The 22,859-nt window shown below is 40.8% G+C and overlaps 1 protein-coding gene across 3 annotated transcripts in view; it reads right to left on the bottom strand.

The window, feature by feature from the left end:
- Window positions 1-794: 794 nt before the first annotated feature.
- Window positions 795-22,859, bottom strand: part of myo5b (myosin VB) — a 38,123-nt gene continuing 16,058 nt past the window's right edge. For 2 of the 3 annotated variants that reach the window (XM_028971527.1, XM_028971528.1), the window contains exons 6-40: window positions 21,625-21,768; window positions 21,451-21,532; window positions 21,134-21,241; window positions 19,159-19,268; window positions 18,550-18,815; window positions 18,032-18,113; window positions 17,811-17,951; window positions 17,114-17,236; window positions 16,349-16,432; window positions 15,124-15,270; window positions 14,897-14,994; window positions 14,098-14,184; window positions 13,234-13,345; window positions 12,745-12,956; window positions 12,506-12,662; window positions 11,849-12,088; window positions 11,435-11,671; window positions 11,039-11,132; window positions 10,009-10,154; window positions 9,784-9,903; window positions 9,540-9,674; window positions 8,798-8,860; window positions 7,505-7,744; window positions 6,574-6,662; window positions 5,703-5,780; window positions 5,255-5,453; window positions 5,064-5,157; window positions 4,719-4,859; window positions 4,431-4,582; window positions 4,252-4,341; window positions 3,813-3,963; window positions 3,314-3,608; window positions 2,534-2,708; window positions 2,298-2,378; window positions 795-2,166 (exon numbers count right to left, since the gene is read on the bottom strand). In XM_028971527.1, the coding sequence (XP_028827360.1) occupies window positions 2,011-2,166; window positions 2,298-2,378; window positions 2,534-2,708; window positions 3,314-3,608; window positions 3,813-3,963; window positions 4,252-4,341; window positions 4,431-4,582; window positions 4,719-4,859; window positions 5,064-5,157; window positions 5,255-5,453; window positions 5,703-5,780; window positions 6,574-6,662; window positions 7,505-7,744; window positions 8,798-8,860; window positions 9,540-9,674; window positions 9,784-9,903; window positions 10,009-10,154; window positions 11,039-11,132; window positions 11,435-11,671; window positions 11,849-12,088; window positions 12,506-12,662; window positions 12,745-12,956; window positions 13,234-13,345; window positions 14,098-14,184; window positions 14,897-14,994; window positions 15,124-15,270; window positions 16,349-16,432; window positions 17,114-17,236; window positions 17,811-17,951; window positions 18,032-18,113; window positions 18,550-18,815; window positions 19,159-19,268; window positions 21,134-21,241; window positions 21,451-21,532; window positions 21,625-21,768 (4,929 nt within the window). In that variant the 3' untranslated portion in view covers window positions 795-2,010. The remainder of the gene's footprint in view (window positions 2,167-2,297; window positions 2,379-2,533; window positions 2,709-3,313; window positions 3,609-3,812; window positions 3,964-4,251; window positions 4,342-4,430; window positions 4,583-4,718; window positions 4,860-5,063; window positions 5,158-5,254; window positions 5,454-5,702; window positions 5,781-6,573; window positions 6,663-7,504; window positions 7,745-8,797; window positions 8,861-9,539; window positions 9,675-9,783; window positions 9,904-10,008; window positions 10,155-11,038; window positions 11,133-11,434; window positions 11,672-11,848; window positions 12,089-12,505; window positions 12,663-12,744; window positions 12,957-13,233; window positions 13,346-14,097; window positions 14,185-14,896; window positions 14,995-15,123; window positions 15,271-16,348; window positions 16,433-17,113; window positions 17,237-17,810; window positions 17,952-18,031; window positions 18,114-18,549; window positions 18,816-19,158; window positions 19,269-21,133; window positions 21,242-21,450; window positions 21,533-21,624; window positions 21,769-22,859) is intronic. The other variant, XM_028971529.1, reaches the window with a different exon arrangement.

Here is a 22,859-nt window from a genome sequence, read left to right as displayed (position 1 = left end):
ACCCACAAACACCACGGGTTTTTACACTTCACAGTACATTACTACTCTCTTTTTTCCTCAGCAAAACACAGAAACAAATCACAAATCATTTTAGATTTTATTCCTTCATTTACTTCCCAAATTACATACATAGTGACTTTTTTATTATTTCAGAGCATATTTCTGAAAAAAAAAAAAAAAAATAGATAGAAAATCTTGCATATGCGTTGTTCTGACATTTGCTTCCTGTCAACAGTTTCTTGGCCTCTATTATTCAGCAACATCCTCACTCATAATCCAGACTGGGAAGAGTGTGCTTGTACGGTACAACATGCATTTCCACCAACCGCTTGTACAGTGGGCTGTGCATGTAACGCACATGGCCTTGTTTTAAACGTGCTGAGTAATGACCACAAAGGTCATGTTGCCAATTTTTGTCCAGCCAAAACCCCTTTGTATGTATATGAGACAGAATGAAAGACCGACCACCAAAAACAAGCCAATTTTAGATTATCATGGCACATGGATGTATTGGAATGATCAGTTTGTGTATAAACGTTTGGAAGCTTTATCACTTACAAAAGCAATGAAAAAGAGCGGTGGCAATCTATAGGCTGAACTCAGTGAGTGTATAGACAGTAACACCAAAAAAAAAATACAAATCTAAAGACGAACTGTCCATACTGGGTTATGGACAGTTCGTCTTTAGATTTGTATATTTTTTTTTCATCACAAGAGATCATATAGAGAACAAAATCCATAAGTTCTTTTAGAACAAAACTGGATAGACAAGAACTGCATAAAAAGACATTGTATAAAATAAATACAAATTTATTTTACTTATCACTCTGTGCAATACAAACAAGAAAAAATTTACTTCAATATCACACAGATGAGATGGCTGAACGGTCGCTACAATTTCTTGGCACTCGACAAAAGCAGAGTCCCAGGGTGTGACATAATTAGTAACATTATCGAAACTGCAAATGAAAGTTGAGTGATCCAGTCAACCATATGTTCAGGAAAAACTCTCTCCCTGATTATGTTCTTCATTTACAGAGAAATCACTGAGCAGAGTCATGCAAAGGGTTATTTAGATGATTCGTGTTTTCTTTTTTTTTTTTATTGACCAAAGAAGATGGGGTAGTGTTAGCCTAATACACTGAAAAGTTCATGAAATAACACCATAACTCCTTAATTCACACCAGGAAAAAAGGTCAACAGGCAGCAAAAATGAAAGAAACATACACTTGTACCCACAGACAGGTCTAAATTTACTAGTGTTCACATCACCTCTCCCACTCCGTCTCATTTACATAATCTGCTACGTACACAAACCCTCTGCCCTGCTGAAATTACGTCACCAGCAAACCTCTCTGTGGCTCCAAAATCCCCCACTACCTGCTCGTCGATCCGGTTGGACATAGACCGTACTTGCGTTTCACCTGCCTGAAGTCACGTCACTTCTGCACATCAGAGAACAAAAGAAGAAAAAAAAACAAAGCAAAACAGAACGAGAGAGAGAGGCTGTGATGTAAAAAAAAGGTCAATAAGGGAAGAATGAAAGAAAAAGAAAAAAAAAGCAGTGGACTGATCAGAGGCTCCAAAGTTAACTGCTGGGATATTCAGACTGAAGTAGAGAACAGCTGTGAAACCTCGAACTCCACGCAAGGGCCGCTGTTAACGAATCTGTCATTTCATATATCTACGTTGTTTTTAGGCCTATGTTTTTGCAGCAGCCAGAAAGACCAAGTCGCAGTTCCCACTGAATTTAATATAGATTGTGTCCTCAAGGATTCAGGGTTCCTTAGCATGGGCCAGCATGTCAACAAATGCAAATTTAGGGGCTCTTTGCCAAAACACATTGCAGCTCAATCATTTGTAGACAGAAACTGTGCACCCCTGCAAAGTAGCTGGAGTCGTGAAAGACCCCCTGCAGGGAGATTCGTGGGCCGTTAGTGTACAATGTTTCCTGGGGAAGGCTGCTCGCTGGTCCACGTGTCTCCCGGACTGGCTCGCGGAAGAGGAGTCTCAGACGCGGTTGAGGAAGTCCAGACTGAGCGAGGCAGGGATGTGGAGGGTCTCTAAGCTCAGCTGAGACGGGGTGTATGGGAAGAGCACAGGGAAAGTGTGCTTAGTGTCAGCCAGAAGCTGCTTGCTATCATTCACGTGACCCGGCAGACGATTCTGGGGGACAAGGAGAGGCAGAGGGAGAAAGGGTCAAATATTTATTCATGAGCACACACACACACACACACACACACACACACACACACACACACACTGCATTCAGACAGACAGACAAAAACCATTTGTACCTGGATGTCTCTGATGAAGGACACCGTGACTCTCTCCTCAAACTCATTGAGTGGTGTGTAGAGGTTGAGGATTTTCACAATCTGTTGGAGGAACAGATCGAGGTTTAAGCAAGGGCACATTTATTTTATTCTTTTATTCTATTTTTTGTTTATCCTTATATTGCCATTGCTGTTAATCTGTACAGCATCTTTTAAAAGCACTTGGTTTTATGCTGGACAGCATGTTAGGATCCTACCTGTGGCGATGACAGTGCAGTGCAGAGGGAACAGATGGCCTCTGCATCCTGTGATGTCTTCTTCTTAACTTGCAGCAGCTGGGCTGCCTGGATGATGGGCAGCATGGTGTCCACCGTCTCCTGCCTGTGCTGGTTTCGGCCCCTAAGCCACTCTTCCATCTGACTGATATTGTATCTGAGGCAGCAGAGATCTCAGTGTTTTTATCTGACCGCAAACACAGACACACAAACACCTGCGGACAAGTTCCTCTTCAAAAGCCGTCTCTTTCAACCAAGACCTATTTTTACCTCTGGGTGTGAGATGGCATCAATCAAGTGGTCATTTAAGCTTCTTGTGCTCTCATGTCACACTGTAGCCTTTATTTAGCTTTTTTGGTAAAATAAATAACTACAAGACAATACTGTTATGGTTAAATAATTGAAGATTTAAAACACAGAAATAGCAAATAGACAATATTTCCATCAAAAGGCTATTTACATGCCATTAGCAGCTCATCTTAACATTATACAAAGTACCCTGCATTCAAAACCAGGGGGTAAGACACTTGATCCAGATCCACTCAGCACCCTTAATTAGTCAAATAATTAAGACACACCTGTATACACACCAGGCCTTTGTAGCCGAGACAGTATTATTTATTTATTTATTTACAAAAAAAAAAAAAAAAAAAAAACATGTTTTTGGCATAGTGGTGTATCAAATGTTGGTAGATTTTAAGCAGGCTACTGATGCCTTACCTTTCCGAATTAGCCTTGTGTGTTGCGTGAAAATATAGCTACCTCAGCTGCATGCCGGTGCTCCATGAGCAGACGTCTTTGCGCAGAAGCAGGTTGTTCAGAGTCACAGCGTTGATTGAGTAGAAGAGCTGCCGGATCACCTGCTGCCCGATCTCGGGGTCCAGCCCATGATCGCCCATGATGCTGTAGAACTGACCCAGCTGGCGGATCAGAACTTCCAGGGTATAGCTTCCCGGGCCGCCGCTCTCGCAGTCCATACTGGATGAGCGGTTCCTGTAACCCATGGGCTTAACCGCTGCCAGACTGGGAATGCTGTCACTCTCCAACATGGCTGACACTGTCAGTCAACAGAAGAGAAAAAAGCCAGGTGAATGGGAGTCAGGGTAAAATGATGCATAAGGAAGAGAAACAGGGTAAGATTCAGATTCAAAACAGAATATTGTTTTTAAGAGTCACTCTTGATTGCCATTTCACACCCTTTCAACATGGCATCGCACAAAAAATTACAGCTTATTCTGTGTGAGGTGTTGAAAATACTCACCGATCATTGGCTGCATGATGGCCTCAGCAACCTTGATGAGCTGCTGGTAGATCTGGATGGAGAGGTCACTCAGCACCTGTCGGTACTCTGCGAGGTCAAAGTTCTTTAGGCAGTGCTCGTTCTGTTTGGGTGTGTTTTGGGTCATAAAAGCCTGAGAGAGAAATTTAGGGAGAACATTTTATACTGAACCTTTCGTTTCTCACTTTTCTTTCCCTTTGATATTCACTAATACGACAAGTAACATAAACGTGCCAAGTAAGAAACTGTTGGAACAAAGTATTCTGGATGAGGATGGGGCTGTACTCAAGATATTGTACTCAGAAACCTGGAGGTGGGTCTTGAAAAATGGCCTAGTTGCAACATGTTTGAGTAGCACCAAGAATATTCTGATCTATATTATAGCAGCCAGTTATCTATTGTGGGTGGGGTGACATCTCACCTCATCTCCACTGTACTGCTTTAAACAGTGCAGTAGGCGGCTGGTGTTAGCCAGCCAGAATGAGGTCATCTCAAAGTCATTGTTGTTTCTCTGAGGAGTGAAAACAAAGGACAGGCCATGTCAGGTGACTTCTCTGATGAGTTGGTGTTAGGATACGCATGGTGTTATATATAGAATACCTTGAGGACTTTCTTGATTGCATTAATGGTGGCAGTGAGGAGGGAATGGACCTTCTGGTCATCGTTGATGTAATCTGCATGTCGAATGCACATGAACAGGATGTATGCAGGAAGGCAGGGCACTGTTGCTGAAACAGCATTGGGCTTCATATCTAAAAAAAAAACAATAAATAAATAAAATAAAAAAATAGATCTTTACACAAAAGGGGTGCATGACCACAAAAATGCATATAAACCGCATACAACATAAAATGTTTTAGTTAAATTGCCACGGACACTCAAAGGTACCTGTAATGAGATTTTTGACAAGCAAGGCCTCATCATCTTTGTGGTACTCTAGCATGCCTTCAAAGTCCTTCTCCTTCCGCTGGACAGTAACCTGCCGGGTCAGTTCACCCCGAGACCTGGATGGCTGCATGGTCTGGGAAGCTGTAACAAGAGGACTTGTTGCTTGTCATAAACTCTGACCTGAATAAAGGGCCAAACTGTGCCCCAGTCACAACACTGATGTATCTCTATCAGTCACCATCTGCTTTTATTTCTCGTTGTCATCACACATACTTGCATGTTATCTTTTAATCTTGCATCTCATGTGACATGGTGAAAAAACTTGAGATTTTCTATCAGATTTACCTTCCAGCTCTTGTACTTTCTTCATGTAGATCCTCAACTGCTTCTTCAGTTTCCTCTCATTCTTGTCCAGCTTCTCCACCATCTCTTTCATATCCTACATTTACATAAAAATGTTTTATTATATTAAATCATAAACAACTCCCAAGACAAGAACATTTTTCTACTGGGTGATGTTTCTGGCCCACACTCACTAGGTTTTCATTGGTCAGGCGGGTGATCTCCAGCTGGACGCTGAACTCCACCTTGTCCTCAGGGGACAGTGCCACGATCTGGCTAAGCTGCTCCTGTTTCTTTTCCAGGTCGTTCCGGAGGAGCTCGATCTGAGTGTGCAGAGCCTCCAGCTCATCAGAATACTGCCGGGTCTGAGACTGCAGCTGAGCCTCAAGGAGTCTGACAGAGACAGAGATGATCTGATCAGCCATTCTGTCCTGTAATCAAGGGATATTACTTGGGCCCTTATTTTTACCTTCTGATGACAGACGTGTACAGCTAACTTTCACTTAGGATTCCCTTAGGTTTTATATCAAGTTGCTATATTGAACTAAGGGGTTCTACTAAATCAGAGCTATATCACGCTCATCTACCACCCCTTTATTAAGTTAATGAAAGGCAGTGTGAAAAAGAACCTGAAGGCACAACCTGGCCACCTGCTTTAAGCCGTGGTATGCCAGTCCCAGCTCACCATCTTCATTCAAATAACCCCAGTCCTGGCCTCTACTGGCAACACAGCGAGCGAGAACAAGCGGGGGAAAGAAATAAAGGTAGGAACAGAAAAACAAAACACAAGCAGGAACAGTTAGTGTTGCAATAGCAGAGCAAAGACCTTGAAAGAGCCTTTGGGCAGTGAAACTGTCTAACAATCACAACACAATGGTTTTTATAACACAGAGAATGTCATTGGTTCACCACCCAGGTTAGATTACCGAAACAAGATGGACAGACCCACCCCCACCAGGAAACAGTAAACAGGAAATGAGAAAGTAGAGAAACAGGCGAATGCATGAATATAGAATCAGACCAAACAAATATTTCCGTTTCAAAGCAAATGGGGTTCTTCCATTCCATTCAGCCCCTGGCACGCTGAGAGACATAGAAACAACACCAGCAACAATACTGACAGTTGAACTCTGGCCCACAACACCACAGTGAACTGAATAGAACACTGAGAGAATTTAATCACAAAAGTGTCTTCCTGGAGATATGTGAAGAAGTGCAACTCCAATAGGTGTCTGGCTATGGTGTTACTGTCTATACAACAATGTAATACATTCAACGAAAATAACCTAATGCAGTAGGTTGCCGCAGACTATGCTGTGCATAGCAACTTGTTTGTCTACTACAAACAAGATGCCTGCATCAATGCGCTGAATCAGCTCTGCTGAGCAGACTTCCTGTATGTAAACAGTATGTACCCACCCCTTCAACACAGAAACCCCTCCTTGGCCAACTATAACCAGACCTTTTTTTTTTTTTTTTTTTAACCTTCAATACTGAGTCAGCTCACACTTACTTCTTTGACTCACGAAGTTCATGGTCAGCCTGCAGAGCCTCTTCATTGTCGACAGGCTTTTTGTTTTTAGTCCATGCAGACACACTGTCCTGTTGAAGGAGAATGAGCACAAAGTCTTTTTTTTTTTTTTGATGTTCATCAATTGCATATGGATCCAATCTGGTATACCGTCTAGGGTGAGAGAAAATTCCCATTTGCAATCCTGTCAAGTTGATGCTTTTCTGTTGCCTTTAGTCACTACAACCAAGACCATTGGTGCTTACTGTTACACGTGCCAGCACCTCCCTGCCCATTTCTGAATCTATTGTTTTGAGTGCCAGAAGAATAGAACACCAGAAAAGGTGGCATGTACTCCTCCGGATGCCCTTTATAATTCTATTGCAGTAGAGAGCAGCTGAGCAGTGCTGAAATATTCAAGCTGCAAGCTGACAGCCATGGTTTCAGATGGGAATATGCAGAGAGTTTGCATCTATGGGGAGCCGAGGGAGTGGGATAGAGAGATATACAAGAAAAGGAGAATTTAAAGGAATACAGGACGTGAAATAAGAGAGAGAGGTAGAAGGGGAAAGAGAAATACACAAACATACACAGTATAAAATGAAAGAGAAAGTGTATCTCATTGCTGATTCACGTCCCAGAAAACGGGCAAAAGAAAGACAAATGCATAAATTCAGGGCATGTTAGACACCATCAATTTTTTTATTATAAATATAGTTTTATTATAATAAATTATTATAAATAAGTTTTATTTATTGTTTTAAAACTGATGAGTATGAGTGATGTTTTTGGTGTTCTGCAGAAAATTGTACAGCTTGGTTCAATGACAAGCTTTTGTATTCGTATGTGAATGTACAATATTTACAACTTTATATATATATTTACACGATTTTCTTATGAAGAGTCTGATGTGAATTTGCTAGCGTGAACTCACAATATGATTGCTGGTCTCAGTCTGCTTGGAGTTGCTGACTATCTGTGTCCGGAGTACGAGGACTTCCTCCTTGCGGACCTCCAGCTCCTCGTTGGCTGCTTTGAGTTGCCCCAAAAGCAGGCTGTAGCTCTCTTGTAGCTCGTTGGAAGAGTTACCCTCGGAGGCACGGTCAGCAACAGCCTTTCTCAACTCATTCAGGTCATTCTTCAACTTCTTGTTCTCAGACTCAAGTTCTTGCCTCTGAAGAAAAAAAAAAAAACAGGTGCTTAGGTGTATGCCTGAGTGGAAGTAAAAAGGAATAAAAATGCTGAAAGGAGAGAACATGCAAATCGGTAGCTTGAAAAAAGTGTGTTTGTGTCTGTTTGTGTGTGTATGATAGAGTAAGATTGAGGGGTCTGCGTCACATCCCATTGTGATAAATAAATCTTTTCCTTATGTATTAACATGACAAAAGTCGGATAATTTCTGTGCTTGTGCGCACAGAAATGGATGTATTACAAATATTGTAATAAGAGAATTTGATAGCAATGCTATGTCTTCCAATTGAATTGATAGACTGAACATATAAGTATGCATAAGTATAGCCAGTACAACACACAGATAGATAAACAATCAGCCTCCAGTTTCTCATGTGGTCTTCAGTCTGGTTTCATCAAATAGCCCCCCTTTCACCTCTAATTCATAACACCTTACTAAAATAAATGTTTAATGATTACATGCTTCACACCCTTTTAGCATACTCTGACATTGTTGTTATGCTCAGATTTGACTGTCCAATAGCATTTCAGTACACAAGCTGCCAGGTAAACGATTAACCTCTCATGGAGATAAGTTGCCTCTGGTAAATCTTTTACACAAAGCACTGCATGAGTGACCATTTCAGCCTGAATAACATTTTGAAAATTTCAAACCTTTGATAAAAACACAGACAACAAACATTTTTATTAAATATATAGTTCTAACTCTTTTGCTTAAATCACAACTAAGCTCACACTGCTGAATATATTCCAACCACACAGACACAAGTGGTGGCTGAAATATCGGAGCAAAATAAAGCAAAACATACATCTCTCCTCTCAACCACTCATCACGAAAACAAATTCTACAGTCTGCAGTCCAACACGGATGCTGAACCTTCACCCATACACTCACCCACAGCTTCAGAGGCAGGATGGAGAGCAGCAGCAGCGATGCCAGCGTACAGACAAAATCAAAAAATACAAACACTGACATGGTTCCGGGGCCTGAGCTCCGTGTGAGTGTGTTGCATTTGTGTACACTACCCTACTGTACCTTCAGAATGTTGTAGTCGACATTCGAGTCCCCCTCTGACGTGGAGCTCTTGGACTCAACACCCTGCAGGATAAAATCATTTGTAATCAAAGGTTATTCTGATAGCCCTGTTAAGGAACAAGATAAGATGCAAGAGACAAGCACTGAAGCATTTTTCCTTTCATGGAATAGGTTTTGACTTACAATTAAAATTACATAACCACAATATTAACTTTATGTACAAGCCCAATTATATTCATTTGACTCGGATTAAGGTGGTAGTAGCCTAGTGGGTAACACACTCGCCTGTGAACCAGAAGACCCGGGTTCAAATCCCACTTACTACCATTGTGTCCCTGAGCAAGACACTTAACATTAAATTAAGCTGTCTCTTGACTGTCTAGACTGTCCCTGTAACTACTGATTGTAAGTCGCTCTGGATAAGGGCGTCTGATAAATGCTGTAAATGTAATGTAAATGTGGTTTATTTAAATGGCTAAAAATCTGTGTTATTATGATCTAAGATTAAAACTGTTCAGGTTAATGTTTTAACAGCCTTTTTTCTCTTGACAAACACATTTATATTTATATCTTACAATGTATGACATCTGATTATGTTTAACTGCATGTAATAAAAATTATTATGTCTCTGGAATTGATTAGGCCTGATACATTAATGGCCAACTGTAAAGTGGAATAGAGGATGTAAGGAACTGTAATGGACAATTTGTAGCTGAGCTGCTCAGTGAAAATCAGATCTGACCTTGCGCATGGTCAGATCCTCCATTTTCTCCAGGTTGGTCTGTAGTCTCTTCCTCTCTTGCTCTAGCTCCCTCACTCGCTTCTGCAGCTTCATGAACAGGCTAATGTCCATGGCTGCTTTCTCCAGGCCCATCTCCTGTAGAGCAAAAAAAAAAAAAAAAAAAAAAAAAAGTTTGTGTCAAACTCATAGTTGCTTCAGGTCCATGTGGGTCAAATAAAAGAAAGAAAAAGCACACTGTCCTTACCTCTACTTGCTGGATGCTGTCTTCAGTGTCACCAACTTCAGACATTGAGATTGATGTGTAGTTGGAGTCGGAGCCCAGGCTGCTCTGGTTTGAAGGAATTCTGCGGTGGCCTGGCTGGAACTGCCAAAATGGAAAACACAAATTCACATTTTCTGGTGTTCTTAAGTAAATTATATGCAGAGACTTAACCATTATAAATATACAAGGTGCTTCCTCAAATCTGACCTTAGCGAGGGAGACCTCCTCCTGCAGGTTGTCATATCTCTGCTCCAGTCGGGTGAACTCCTTCAGGAGGTTCTGGTAGCGCTGCCGCTCCTCATTGAGCTCCGTCTGCAGGAGGGCCTCTTTCTGAGACACACTGAGCTCCTGGTCTGAGGGGCAGAAAACAGAGTTGCTATTGGAAAACACACCCAGCCAGACTGCACAATGGGGCCGTAACCAGACACATCAGTAGGGCTGTTCGGTAGTTTGTTCATAATCACTAAGCAAAAAAGGTCTGATATCAAACAAAGATGACATTTTAAAATAAGGCTTTAAAAGTAAATAGCACTTTAAAAAATGGATCTTCAGCTCAGCACATTTATGTGTTAATGCTACATCATAAGGACACACTAACCTCATTTCAGCTCTTACTCAACATCCTATAATCACCTGATTACATTACTAATGATTTTGTAATCAATAAGATAGATGTTGAAAGACTTGTTCTAATATGAAAACATCTTTATGTGGAGTGTGATAAGCCAGGATCTCTCTGATCTGTCACTAGTAATTTCTTAATACCTGTCTATTAGAACAGCTCTACAAGAACTGACAAATAATGAACATGAGAATAAACATATTACATTTACATTTAAGGCATTTGGCAGAGGGACTTTCAACTTGCTTCCATGTTACAATCAATGAAGTGATCAATTCTGGGGTATATTAACATGCACATAAACATGTATAACATATAACACACAAACACTTTATTTTAAAAATGTGCCTCAATATTTCCTGTGACAAAACTAATGAAGAATCAGAGTCACACAATGACCCATGTCCTGGTCCCATAAGTACAAACCACAGTGTGTGGCATTCATCCAGGGAAACCCAGCACCTCTCATGATCCTACACACCCTACTTCTGCGAACAAGCACCTCCTTGTGTCTGAAAACAAAGCCACTATTCCCTCAGAGCACAAAATGTCTGCAAACACACACAAGTTGCACAGACTCACACAGTTCTCAACAGGCAGGAGGTTGTTTCTCACCTGTTGAGCTCTTAGACTGGCTGAGGATTCTCTGGTTCATCTCCTCTTTCTGCTCCTTTAGCAGAGAGTTCTCTCTTTCCAGTTCCTTGACTCGCTGAGGAACAAATCACAGCAACACTCAAACACTCTGTTCAGTTCCTTCATGGAGAAAATTTCATTGGATAAGAGATTTGAACCCCTTCTGTTAGCACAACCAAAATGGCCATGAGAACGGCCATGTCACATGCCCTCTCTTACATGCACAGTTCTGCTTTTAATTTGATTTGTGGCTTTGCACATTTCATTTATTTAAAATCAACTGTATTATTTAAGTAAAAAAAAAAAAAAACATTGTTGGAAACTGTAGCATTTGTATTCCAAAAGAAAACCAAGTCAACCAAGATTCCCCACACTCACCTGCTCCAGTTCATGCTTCTCACTGCTATGCTCCTCCTCTAACCTCTTCCTCTGGACATGTGCTTCCTCCAGCTCTGCCTTCAAATTTTCAACTTCTTCCCGCAATGAGGTCAGCTCATTGCCGGATCCCTGGCGACTGCGGAGCACCTCAAGCTCCTTGTTCAGCTTGTTAACCTCTGTGTTGAGGGTCTTGTTGACCACCACCATCTGCTCGTTCTGATTCTTGTACTCCTTACTCTGCATTAAGATGGACAAACTATCAGGTTTTCACACGAATCGGGAATAAATTGAGGAACTCTTGGCAAAACAAAGCCGTGCCAAGTTAGGGAGCATTAAACAGCATATCACTTCTACTGATTAAAGCGTCTATCAGCTAATGACTTTTTAAACTAAGTACCACCATAAAGACCCTACCTGGTCATCCATCTTCCTTTGAAGCTGGACAATTTTGTTCTCCATGCCGGTATTGAGCTTCCTGAAGTGCTCAACCGAGCGCGCCTCAATTTTCAGTTGCTTGAGTTCACGCTTGGCATGCAAACGCCGATATGCACACTGGATGACAATGGCAGCATCCCGGGCTCGCATGAACTTCTTCCTCACAAGCCAGCCCCGGACGGCCTTCTGAATGATAGTGGCCTTGTGGTGGAGCAGGAACTTTTTGGACAAAAGTGGTAAAAGAGCAAGTGTGAAAATGCAGTACGCTTTATAACAGAAACTTCACCTTGAGAGCACTGCATCAAATTTCTCCAGACAAATTACATGGAGGATTGTGTGATCAAAAGGTATCTTACAGTATCATACAGCATTATGATACTGTAATCTGTGTGAAATAACATTTGCAAAGGCAGCGAAGCACTGAAATACAGACATTCCTCATTGCAGAGGAATAAACTGAGGAATCTCAGCACAGAGAGAGTGCGTTGAAAAGAAAAATCTTGTGAGACAAAGTGAAGCAGACACATTCGAGGAACCTGAGTGTACTGTGAGAGTCATTCGGACAAGGTCATTTGGTATTTATAACCCTGGAGACACCCTGGACAGGAGGAGGGAGGAAGGAACAGAGTAATTTACCTGGAAGTAGAGCCTGCGGATAAACATGCCTCGGGTGAAGGCCTGGATGGTCACCACTGCCTTACGTACTCTGAGGTACTCACGCCGCACATGGACCATCCGGTACTGTTTCTGACAGATTAGAGCTGCTCTCGTGAGACGCAGATGCTCTGCATATCTGAGACAGAGAGATAAAAGGAGCAAGGATGAGAAATCAACTAATTTCCTCATTAGTCCACTTCTGAAGAAAGCAGGCTCACCTGCGTGCCAGGAAACCTCGGCCATATCTCTGCAGAGTAATGGCGGACTTGAGAATCTTGCAGTAGCGGATCCTCTGCAGCCATCCTCGCACAGTCTTCTGGATCTTGATGCAGGCCGAGCGGAACTTGTCGGCACGGAGCTTCTCCAAATACGCCACCTGCCCTGCTCTGAAGAAGATCTTGGTCTTACCAAACTGGAACTTGTCTGGGTCCTGAAAGAAGGTTTAGGCCATCACTGTTACACATAGTCCTAACACAGAGTTAATCAGTTCTGTCATTCCCTCATTCTGAATTTCATGGTTTTGTACCCAATGTGCTTTCATTATTCCATTATTGAAATTAAACCTTTCTCTGTCTGGTGATACAATACAAACTACTTAATTTAAAAAGAGGTCATATGGTATATTTAATTTCACTGCTCTTCACTGACTCCAGCTCTTCACAGTTGTAAATTTTAAGTGCTATTATTTGATAGGCAGAAGGTCTCACCTTGATCAAAGTTTCCAACAACTTTTTACAGACTAGCTTCTTATCACCAATGGCCAAATCAGTCTTCTTCATGAGAACCCGGTATCTATTGAAGAAGTCTGGGTACGTCCACCTAAAGTGATGGGTTACATAAGGAAATTAATTTAAAACCCTAATCTAATGTTCTCTTGATAAATTTGACCCCTTAAATAGATTTCAGACCGTACACACAAAAATTACGTAAAGCGTTATTCATCTGAAAAGGAAGTCTGCACAAAGAATCCACTGTCCAGTGTCACACGTTTGGCTGTTATGTTTACTGAAATCCTCATGACTACAATCTTAAGGTCATCTTAAGAGTTCTGCCTCTGAACTCAGTGCTGCCTCAGTCCATTTCTTTCTTTTTCCTTTCCATCAATGAAAATACTCCTCACTCCTCAATGTCCCTTTACTAATGATAAACCAGAAGTCACAATATATCAAGATCTAGAACACAGAAAGATCTTTGTCTCAGCAATTCATTGAAAACAGAAATCTATTCTGCCCTGCCCGCATTCAGCTACAAAGGACATGCATGACATAAAGCAAAAATACAGCCTCATCACTAATGGCTGCAGGAATAGACAAAGTTTACATTTACATTTTACATTTACAGCATTTATCAGACGCCCTTATCCAGAGCGACTTACAATCAGTATTTACAGAGACAGTCTCCCTGGAGCAACTCAGGGTTAGGTGTCTTGCTCAGGGACACAATGGTAGTGGGATTCGAACCCAGGTCTTCTGGTTCATAGGCGAGTGTGTTACCCACTAGGCTACTACCACCCACAAAGTGTAACAAATAAGTACAAAAAAAAGGAAAAAAACAAAGAAACATCTAGGTACCTTGATGGGTATCCAGCAGCACTGATCCGGATTGTCTCCAGAACCCCACATGCTCTTAACTGCTGCACTGCCCTTCTGGAGTCAAAGCTGAAAAGAAAGCAGACACATAGCACACAAGACAATGTAGCGTAGACATGCAAATAACTAACTCCTCATCTAATAAGTACCCCCAGCTACCCCCAGTTGACACTGGCGTGGACACTGCTGCCTATATTCCAAACTGATCTGTACCCTACCGTAGCTTCTTTTTTAGCATGCCACAGGTTTCCCCAGATTGGGGCATTAGGCTGGAGTGGGATGTCTAGGTCACTGCTCTGGGGATGGCTACAGCAGTACAGCACACACAAACAAACAGCCTTCGTTCTATCAGCTCTTGGCCCTCCCAGAATGTGACTGGGCGGCTCTTTCCAATTTGGCCAAGAACAGCACCTTGTTTATTAGGAATGTTAGGAGGAGACAATATGAAAACAAGGGTCCTCTTCTCTGTGCAGAAGTACTGCAGCTATCATACGTATTTCATGTTATCAGTAAGGTGACTGAGACTTGGAAATCTGTGTTATTTAAGAGTGTGCTAAAGAGGAAAATGGGATTTTTAAAAGTATTGTTTTCAAAGGAGTAGAAAAAAACCAATTCTCTGTGCAAGAGAATTATTTACTCTTACTGATGAAGACAAGAGTATATAAAACCTACATGTGTAATACACGATAAGTGCATCTATCTAATATGCATAAAGCATTCTGGGGGAAAAAAGGTACGTTTTCACATCATGCACAACACAAACACACATCATTGTACTTACGAAAAGGCTTCTTTACAATCATTGGGTTTTATACAGCGGACATAGTGAGGTGTGGTAGCATTCAGGGTCTCCATTAGAAGGTGCAAGGAGCTTCGGAACTACACAAAAACACCAAACGATCAGCAGATATTGTTTTTTTTTTTAATAGTTGAAAGTACAATGTTACTTAAATGAATCCTTTCTCTGTGTGCACACCAACCAGGTAGCCAATCCCATGTGCACCTCACCTGGTGGCCAACAGTTTTCCTGTGCTCTCGGTTGGGAGCTTTGGGGGCAGGAATAGCTGCACGCACTTTGATCCTGGAGGCCTTGCTGGAAGAAGGTGGAGCAGCCACATCTTTACCATCTTGAAAGAGATCTGCCACCAGCTGGAACTAAGGAAGGAAAAATTAACTATTATTAAATTGTGCATCAGACACAACAACACATAACAGACATAAGAAGTTAAAATCCATTTAAAATGCTAACTGAAAGGAAGTTGTCTGCAGTGGTTTAAATGAATAATATTTCCACATAAGACTGTCTCCTTCCTGCTCTAGCTGCACATTTTAATGTACCACTGCACCATAATCTTCTACAATATGTACACACGGAAAGAATCATGTTTTTATTTGGAAGTGTGCCTATGAATATGGACATCATTAAGGTTTGTCAGACAATAGTGATAATACTAATATTTATTAGATAGAAAAAGTACTAATAGAACATGACCATTTTGAATGTCACATCTAGCTCCACTATCTGGCTAGATCATTATGAACGGATTCGAATCAGCAACCTTCTGATAAATGCTAGGCCACCACTGTCCCTAATGAGGGGCTTTCAGAGCGGAAACAGAAACCCAACAAAATCAATGGTTGTCCTCACTTTAAATGCCTTTTTATTTATAAGGATGTAACATAAATAATTAAAATGCCAATACAAACATTAACCAAGAGTCACAGGTCGTACTACAGTTTTACTTAAATGATTATTCTACCACACACAGTATGCTCAATAAGGTCGGAGTCTAAAATAATCATTACAGGGCATTTTACAGGGTGCTTTTTAAAAGAGGATACCACCAAACAGCAGAGTTTTAAGCCTTGGAAATGTCTCTCTTCTCTTGGCTTGACATGTAAGCTGCTGCAGTCCAAAGGAAAATGTACAGTTGTGGCCAAAAGTTTAGAGAATGACAAAAGTACTGTTTTTCACCAAGTTTGATGCTTTAGTGTTTTTAGATCTTTTTGTCAGTTGTTTCTGTGGTATACTGAAGTATCATTACAAGCATTTTAGAAGGCTTTTATTGACAATTACATAGATTAGGCAAAGAGTCAATATTTGCAGTGTTGGCCCTTGCAATTCGGCCTGGCATGCTGTCAATCAACTTCCACACAGTTAAGTGACATGAATCAGTTCATCCATGTTCCTGAATTCAGTCACAAGCTGCTGACTCCAGGTCCAGTGACTCACCTTGCTGGCCTTTAGAATGTTAATCTGCTCCTCATACACAGTGTCCCTGTTCTTCTCCAAAAATCCATCACACTGATACTCAACCTGGTGGAAAAAGATACACGTTTGCAGAGTAACCCATTCACGCATGCTGCTTATTCTTGTTAAGAACACACATAATACACTATTACTTATCAGCAAATACGTCTATATGTAGAAATCTGTCCTTTCCAGACCATCTCTCTCCTTTTTGTATGGAAAAAGTGGAATACTCAAACCTGTTCATGTTTTTGCATCGCAGTGAAATAGTCAAGGATATGTACCGAACATCGCAGTCAGTGCCCCACATGCTGTTTTTTTTGGTTCAGAGTGTGAGCTATGTAATTAAAAGTCAGCATTTCCAGCCTCCACTCACACTTAATTGCAACTTATGTTTGTATGCGTCAAACTTGCATGCACACAGAGAGGCCAGAAAGCAGCTCTATTTCAGAATGATTTCAATCATCAGTTTAAGAGGTGGTAAGACAATGCTCAGCTCACAGTAATTTGATGTCTGAATATTAAATACAATTAAGACACATTAAGACAAAATATAAAACCACTCCAGTGATTTTTCATGCATACAAGGTCATGAAACTGATTAATGAGGAACTTCCCATTTAAAATCAATTACAGATGCCAGTGCTAAATTGTGTATTGACTTTTGCAGGAGCAATGCTCAGTTTAAGTACGATGTTTGCAGTTCTGAACAGAGTAAATTTGGTCATAGTGTGAATCAAGACCCACCTTATCAGCAAAATGGATCACTATGAATGACCGGTTTGACATCCTGGGCTTCTGGAAGTGTTCGCTGCTGGTATGGCGGTCATACAATTTCTGGGCCCAGTTCTGATCGGTGCCTTTTGGGACCTGCAAAAGGAAGGAAACACAGAGGAAAGTTCTCTCTCTTATATCTGGGATACCTGTACAATTATGAACATGCTCACGTCTTTAAAGTTGTGCCAAATAATCACTAGTAACTGAAGTAACTGAAAGTCTAAATGAATTAATAATTAAGTATTAATTCAGTGGACTTCAAAAAGACTAATCTAGACGTGAAAAGTTCATTTTTGTCAGCTACTAAACGAAGTGCATATAAAAATTAGAGTGAAATTAAAGGGAAAAACAACATAAAGTGCCTCAGAAATGTGATTGGCACCACCATCCACCAGGACAACCATTCATTTTTAGTTTGGATTACAGTGATGGAACTGATGCTTATGAATTTGGCCCAGCATATCCCATATGAGTTTAGTTATTTGAGATCTGGTGATCAATCTATGAGAATGATAACTCTCCATTAGGTGATACTCCCTCCTGTGCAGTGGATGAGGGCAGTGTCATCCCTCAGTGAACCCTCATGGTAACTTATTTATTGACATGCTCCCCCCAAATGAGTTCACGTTTTAATAACTTGGTATCTCTGTGAAAACCTTACACCCACCTTGCACTCCTCATCTAGAAGGTCCAGAATGCCAAGCTTGGCCTCAATGAGATCAATGCAGGGTTGGTTGTCATAAAAGTCTATAAGAGTCCATGGAATCTGCTCCTTCATGTACTCCTCCTGCTCCAGTTTAAACACATGCTAGAGAAACAAAGTGAAGAAATAAACCATTACAGAGGACCTCTACATAGTACTGTGGATTTTTAGAAAAGGCACATTACTGAGTTGAACTGCTGCTGAAGCTTCTCATTGGCATAGTTGATGCAGAACTGCTCAAAACTGTTGATCTCAAAAGTTTCAAATCTGTGGAAATGAAAAAGAAGCAATTGTATGGGTGCTGATACAAACAGCTCATCTGCCCAACCCTGTCCCATAGGAAAATAGACATCACACACTCTTCGCTTTAGTTCTCTCAACCTGTAACAGTCCCCTGAGTAAATATTCCTGTAGCAATCAATATCCCTTCTCAGAGCAAAAAAACAATTATACCAGGGTTCAGAAAGGCCCCTGCCAAGCTCCCAGTTGATAATGTGGATTCAATGTGCCTTCTAATGAGACAAAACCCCCAAGGCATAAAGGTAAACAGTTCTACATATAATCTTTTCCGAACTTTTGTTCTGTCTCTTTTTCTACAATACAATATACAGAATTTTACAAAATAGACAGGTCATGTGGTTAAGTTAACATTAAAAATAAGTTTTTAAATTCTAATGTAACATTTTATGGGTTGAATCATTACCCATAGATGTCTAAGACTCCAATGAAAGAGTGTTGTTTTGTGGAGGTGTGCAGGGCTTTGTTGATATGTTCTACAATCCAGTCAAAGAGGTGTGCGTAGATGTGCTTGGCTAGAGCGTCTCGAGCGTTGCTGGCCTGGGCACGTGACATGTTCTTAACATAGGTCTCTGTGGAGGTCACTAGCTTCCTATGGCATAGCCAATGTTCCATCTGCTCCAGCTCAATGCCCAGGAGATCGCTGAAATGCTGGAGATGAGGATCATCCCTCTATGAATTGGTAGGTGTGGCAGAGGGTTGCAGAAAGAATAGAACAAGAACAGAATTAATAGAAAAAAATTCAAAGAAATTCCACTTCCCATTACACAGTAACAGAGGAAAGAGGCAGTAAAAACCACACACAAATCCTACAAAAGTCCTTTAAATCACTGCAGTACAATACATTTGCGACAATAAAAAAATTGCCTAATGTTTTAAGGCAAGAGTTTAGATAAAGGGTTTAGTATTCAAAGGGACCATAATGTAGTCAGTTAAATGCAAATCAGCTAAATGTCAGCTAAATTTTTAAATGGTCACCATTTAAAAAAAAAAAATCGTATTAGTGGTATCTTACAGAGATGCGACAGGATTCTCCATCTCGTTCAGAACAGATCTCTACATTGCCCAGGTGGAGGATGGAGGCAATTATTTTGAAGATGCTCATCTGGTGACTCTCCTTCACACCTGCCCAACACCCATCAGTGAAACCCACGTTAATGATACAAATCTTATACACTGCTCCAAAAAATAAAGGGATCACAAAAATAAGAAATCCTAGATCTAAAGCATCCACCAACTCCTGGACAGTCTGTGATGCAACGTGCCATTGGTGGATGGAGCGAGACATGATGTCCAAGATGTGCTCAATTGTATGTAGGTCTGAGGAACAGGAGAGCCATTGCCTTTGTCTTGCATGAACCAAAAGAATAATTGTTTATTTACAAAATGCTTAGTGAAAATCTAAATCAAATCATTTGATGTTATTAAACATATAGTGAAGTGATTGTCATTATGAAACACAGCACATGGCACACACAACAAACTGTGACCTGTGCATTTAACTAATCCCCCTTAGTGAGCAGTGGGCAGCCATGACAGGGACCCATATAAGATTTTACATATAAGATAAAGCCATTTTCTTAAACAGAAACAGCTGTATGTTAAGCTTAAAACTCTATGGGAAACCAACCTTTTTCTATCAAGGTGTGGTTGAGGAAGACAGGTTCATTACAGAGTTCATACACCATGGCAAGACTGAACACAGCAACTAGACACAATGTAGTCAAACTGCATCAGCAAGGTCGACTCAACTATGCATGAAAACAGGAAATAGGGTGCAAAAATTGGCAGTGGGGGCTTTGTTTGCTGAAGGCTTAGTTTTGCAAATAGAGTTGGATATTTCATCAGGAATCATGATGTCCTCAATGCTGAGAGATTCAGGCAGATTCTTATCAAACAAGTAAAACAATCAGGTTGAAGTATGATTTGCTCCAAATGTATCCTGCAGCAGGACAACCAAACCCAGGAATTTGTAGTACATTATATTTTTGAGTGCTACATTTTCAAGCCAAAAAGTACAGTTTCTTCTCATTAATACTTAAGTAAATAACATGTAAACACAGTAACTTGTACTAATGCTTAAATTGACTTGAAGTGTATTCAAATGAAGTGTGCTACCCAAAAATAATCCAAAGTGTTGTGTTAATGCAATGCAATTAATGCAAAGTCCAATTTCAGAGGATTTTCATATATATTCTATTAATATATGATAAATGTACTAATCACAAGAATATAGCAGTTGTACTTAAATACATTTAAGTGAAACTGAATGGTGTCTGACAATAGTAGTCAAGTACACTTTTTTTTTTTTTTTTTTTTTTTACTTGGGCAAACATACAGACAATTTTGCAGAACAAGGAGTCCTGGAAGTGATATATGACATTCACCATCAAGTCTGTCTGAAACTGAAGGATTTGAGGAAGCCTACAGGCACAGAAGATCTGTGGTTAGTTCTCAAAGATGTTTGGAATACAAACTGTGTGCAAGCGTACCTAGAAGATTTGATGCTGTTTGGAACGCAAAAGGTAACAGGAGTCACATGGTGGCACAGCAGTTAGCAATATGGCCTCACACCTCCAAAGGTGTGAATTTGAATTCTGGCTCGGGATGTGTGTGTGTAGTATATATGCTTTCCCTGTGTTGGGGTTGGTTTCCTCAGGAATCTCTGGTTTCCTCCTCCTGTCCAAAGGCTTGCACGATAGGTGAATTGGTGACTAAATTGGGGTGAGTGAACAGTGTGTGGGTGTGCCCTGTGATCACACTGCGCCCAGTGTTCCAGGATGGGCTCTGGCAGTCATGACCCTGAGAAGTTCTAAGGTTATGTAAAGTGAGTGAGGTATTTATTCACAACAAATAGTGATTTGATTTAGATTTCTCGTCTGTTCATTCACTGAATTTTGTTAATTATTTTTTCATACCAGCCAAACTTGCACAGTAAATATGTTTAGCTTTTGCTAATCACTTACAAGGATAAAACAAATAGTCCTTACCTAACAGCATGAAGGCTTCCCTTGTCTTCTTGAAGTCCTTGGCATCATTTACACCCTCAATAAAGATGTTCTCACCCAGAGAAGTGAATGTAAAGTCCTCTGCACTGGCTGTAAGGCAGAATGAAAGTACAGCACAACTGAGGTCAAAGATTTTCTTTTGCCACTTTAACCAAACACATACCCAACAAGTGCACCCATTAGCACTGCTCAGACAGCATCCCTGGGAGAACTGAAATAATTAGCCAGCCTGGTTTGAATAGGATTCTTTCTGAACCTGAACTTTGCATCACATTATGATGTGCAGATAATGGACTTACTCAGTGCCAGATCTTTGAACTCTGGAAGGGAGGACGAAGCACAGAGCTGGTAGAAGATGTGATAGTTCCTCTCATCCTCTGCCTAGAACACAGTTCAACATCAGATATATAGTCTGTAGTTCCTTAAAGAAACACAAAGTGGCACAATGTTCCATAAATTTGATGAACACTTACTTGAAATACAACTCTGGACTTCTCCAGCAGATAGGTGCGCATGTTGGCTCCAATGATGTGATATCTTCTGTCAAAGCCAATCTGGATGTATTTCCCAAAGCGGCTGCTGTTGTCATTACGGGTGGTCTTAGCATTTCCTATGGCCTTGCAGAAGAGAGGTATTACAGTTAAAGTGTATCGAAAAATAAACTAAAATGTGTAACTGCAACTATGTTGGAAAGGTCACTTTCAAATATCCCTTATCAGCCTGGTCCGAAACAAAATAAACCTCTGTAAGAACTGATGTTTTATACTCAGTCTATTTCATAGTTGTTTGGGGATGGCTGATCACTAATGACTGTAATGAAACCGGTCTCTCTCTGCAGTCTGAACGGTCTCGTTTATCACCAGGCCTCATTCGGTTGAAATTATTCCGTTAATTGACTGGAAGATGCTGTATGTCTCCATGGCATAGAGATTAACTTCCCAGCATGCAGTTCAGCTGGCCATATCTTTCTTCTGTGAGATGAGTTGATGTCCCTGATAGACTTTTCAGTTGAAAGTGGTTTGTCTAAGCGGTACTGTGGAGGATCCATGGTATAGTAAAGTAAAAACAGCAGTTCAGTGCATTAGGCCCTGTATAAGGGAAAATCCAACTGTGGAAATCTATCAGAAATCCACCACACTGTCTTTACTAAAACAACATAAAAATTAGGTTTAAATAGTAAACGGGTTAAGACAAAATGGCAAAATGGGCTTTTTGGCTAAATTGGTTTGCAATTTATGACTCATTTTTAAAGGTCCCCTATTATTTTACTTTGTGAGATTATTTACCATTAATACAAGTTCCCCTAGTCTGTCTATGGTCCTGCAGTGGCTAGAAATGGTGATATGTATAAAGTGCTTTGGCCATTCTGCTTCGCTTCAGAGAGTGGCAGCTGAGATGGTCAGATTATGGACTCCAGGTTATGTCATCATAAGGGGAAAGGTTGAAAACATGTGGTTGAAAACATGTGAAGCATTGCAGATGCTTGGTGATTGAATATAAAAATGAGCACAAATGTGGTAGTAGGGGGTAGTAGCCAGTTCCACGAATCCCCCTCAACTTCCATAGGCTGCTTAAAGTGGCTGTAATTCTGCACCATGGCTGAATTTCTCCATTGACTTCAGATACAGTATTTGGTCCCCTAATACAGTATCTGATGTATATGGCCGAAATTAAGACCAATATAAAGGCAAAAAAAAAAAAAAAAAAA

The sequence above is a fragment of the Denticeps clupeoides genome, chromosome 3 (assembly GCF_900700375.1).
Source record: "Denticeps clupeoides chromosome 3, fDenClu1.1, whole genome shotgun sequence".
NCBI lineage: Eukaryota > Metazoa > Chordata > Actinopteri > Clupeiformes > Denticipitidae > Denticeps > Denticeps clupeoides.
The sequence above is the reverse complement of the archived record's forward strand: the minus strand, read 5'-3'. Positions and strand labels throughout refer to the sequence as shown.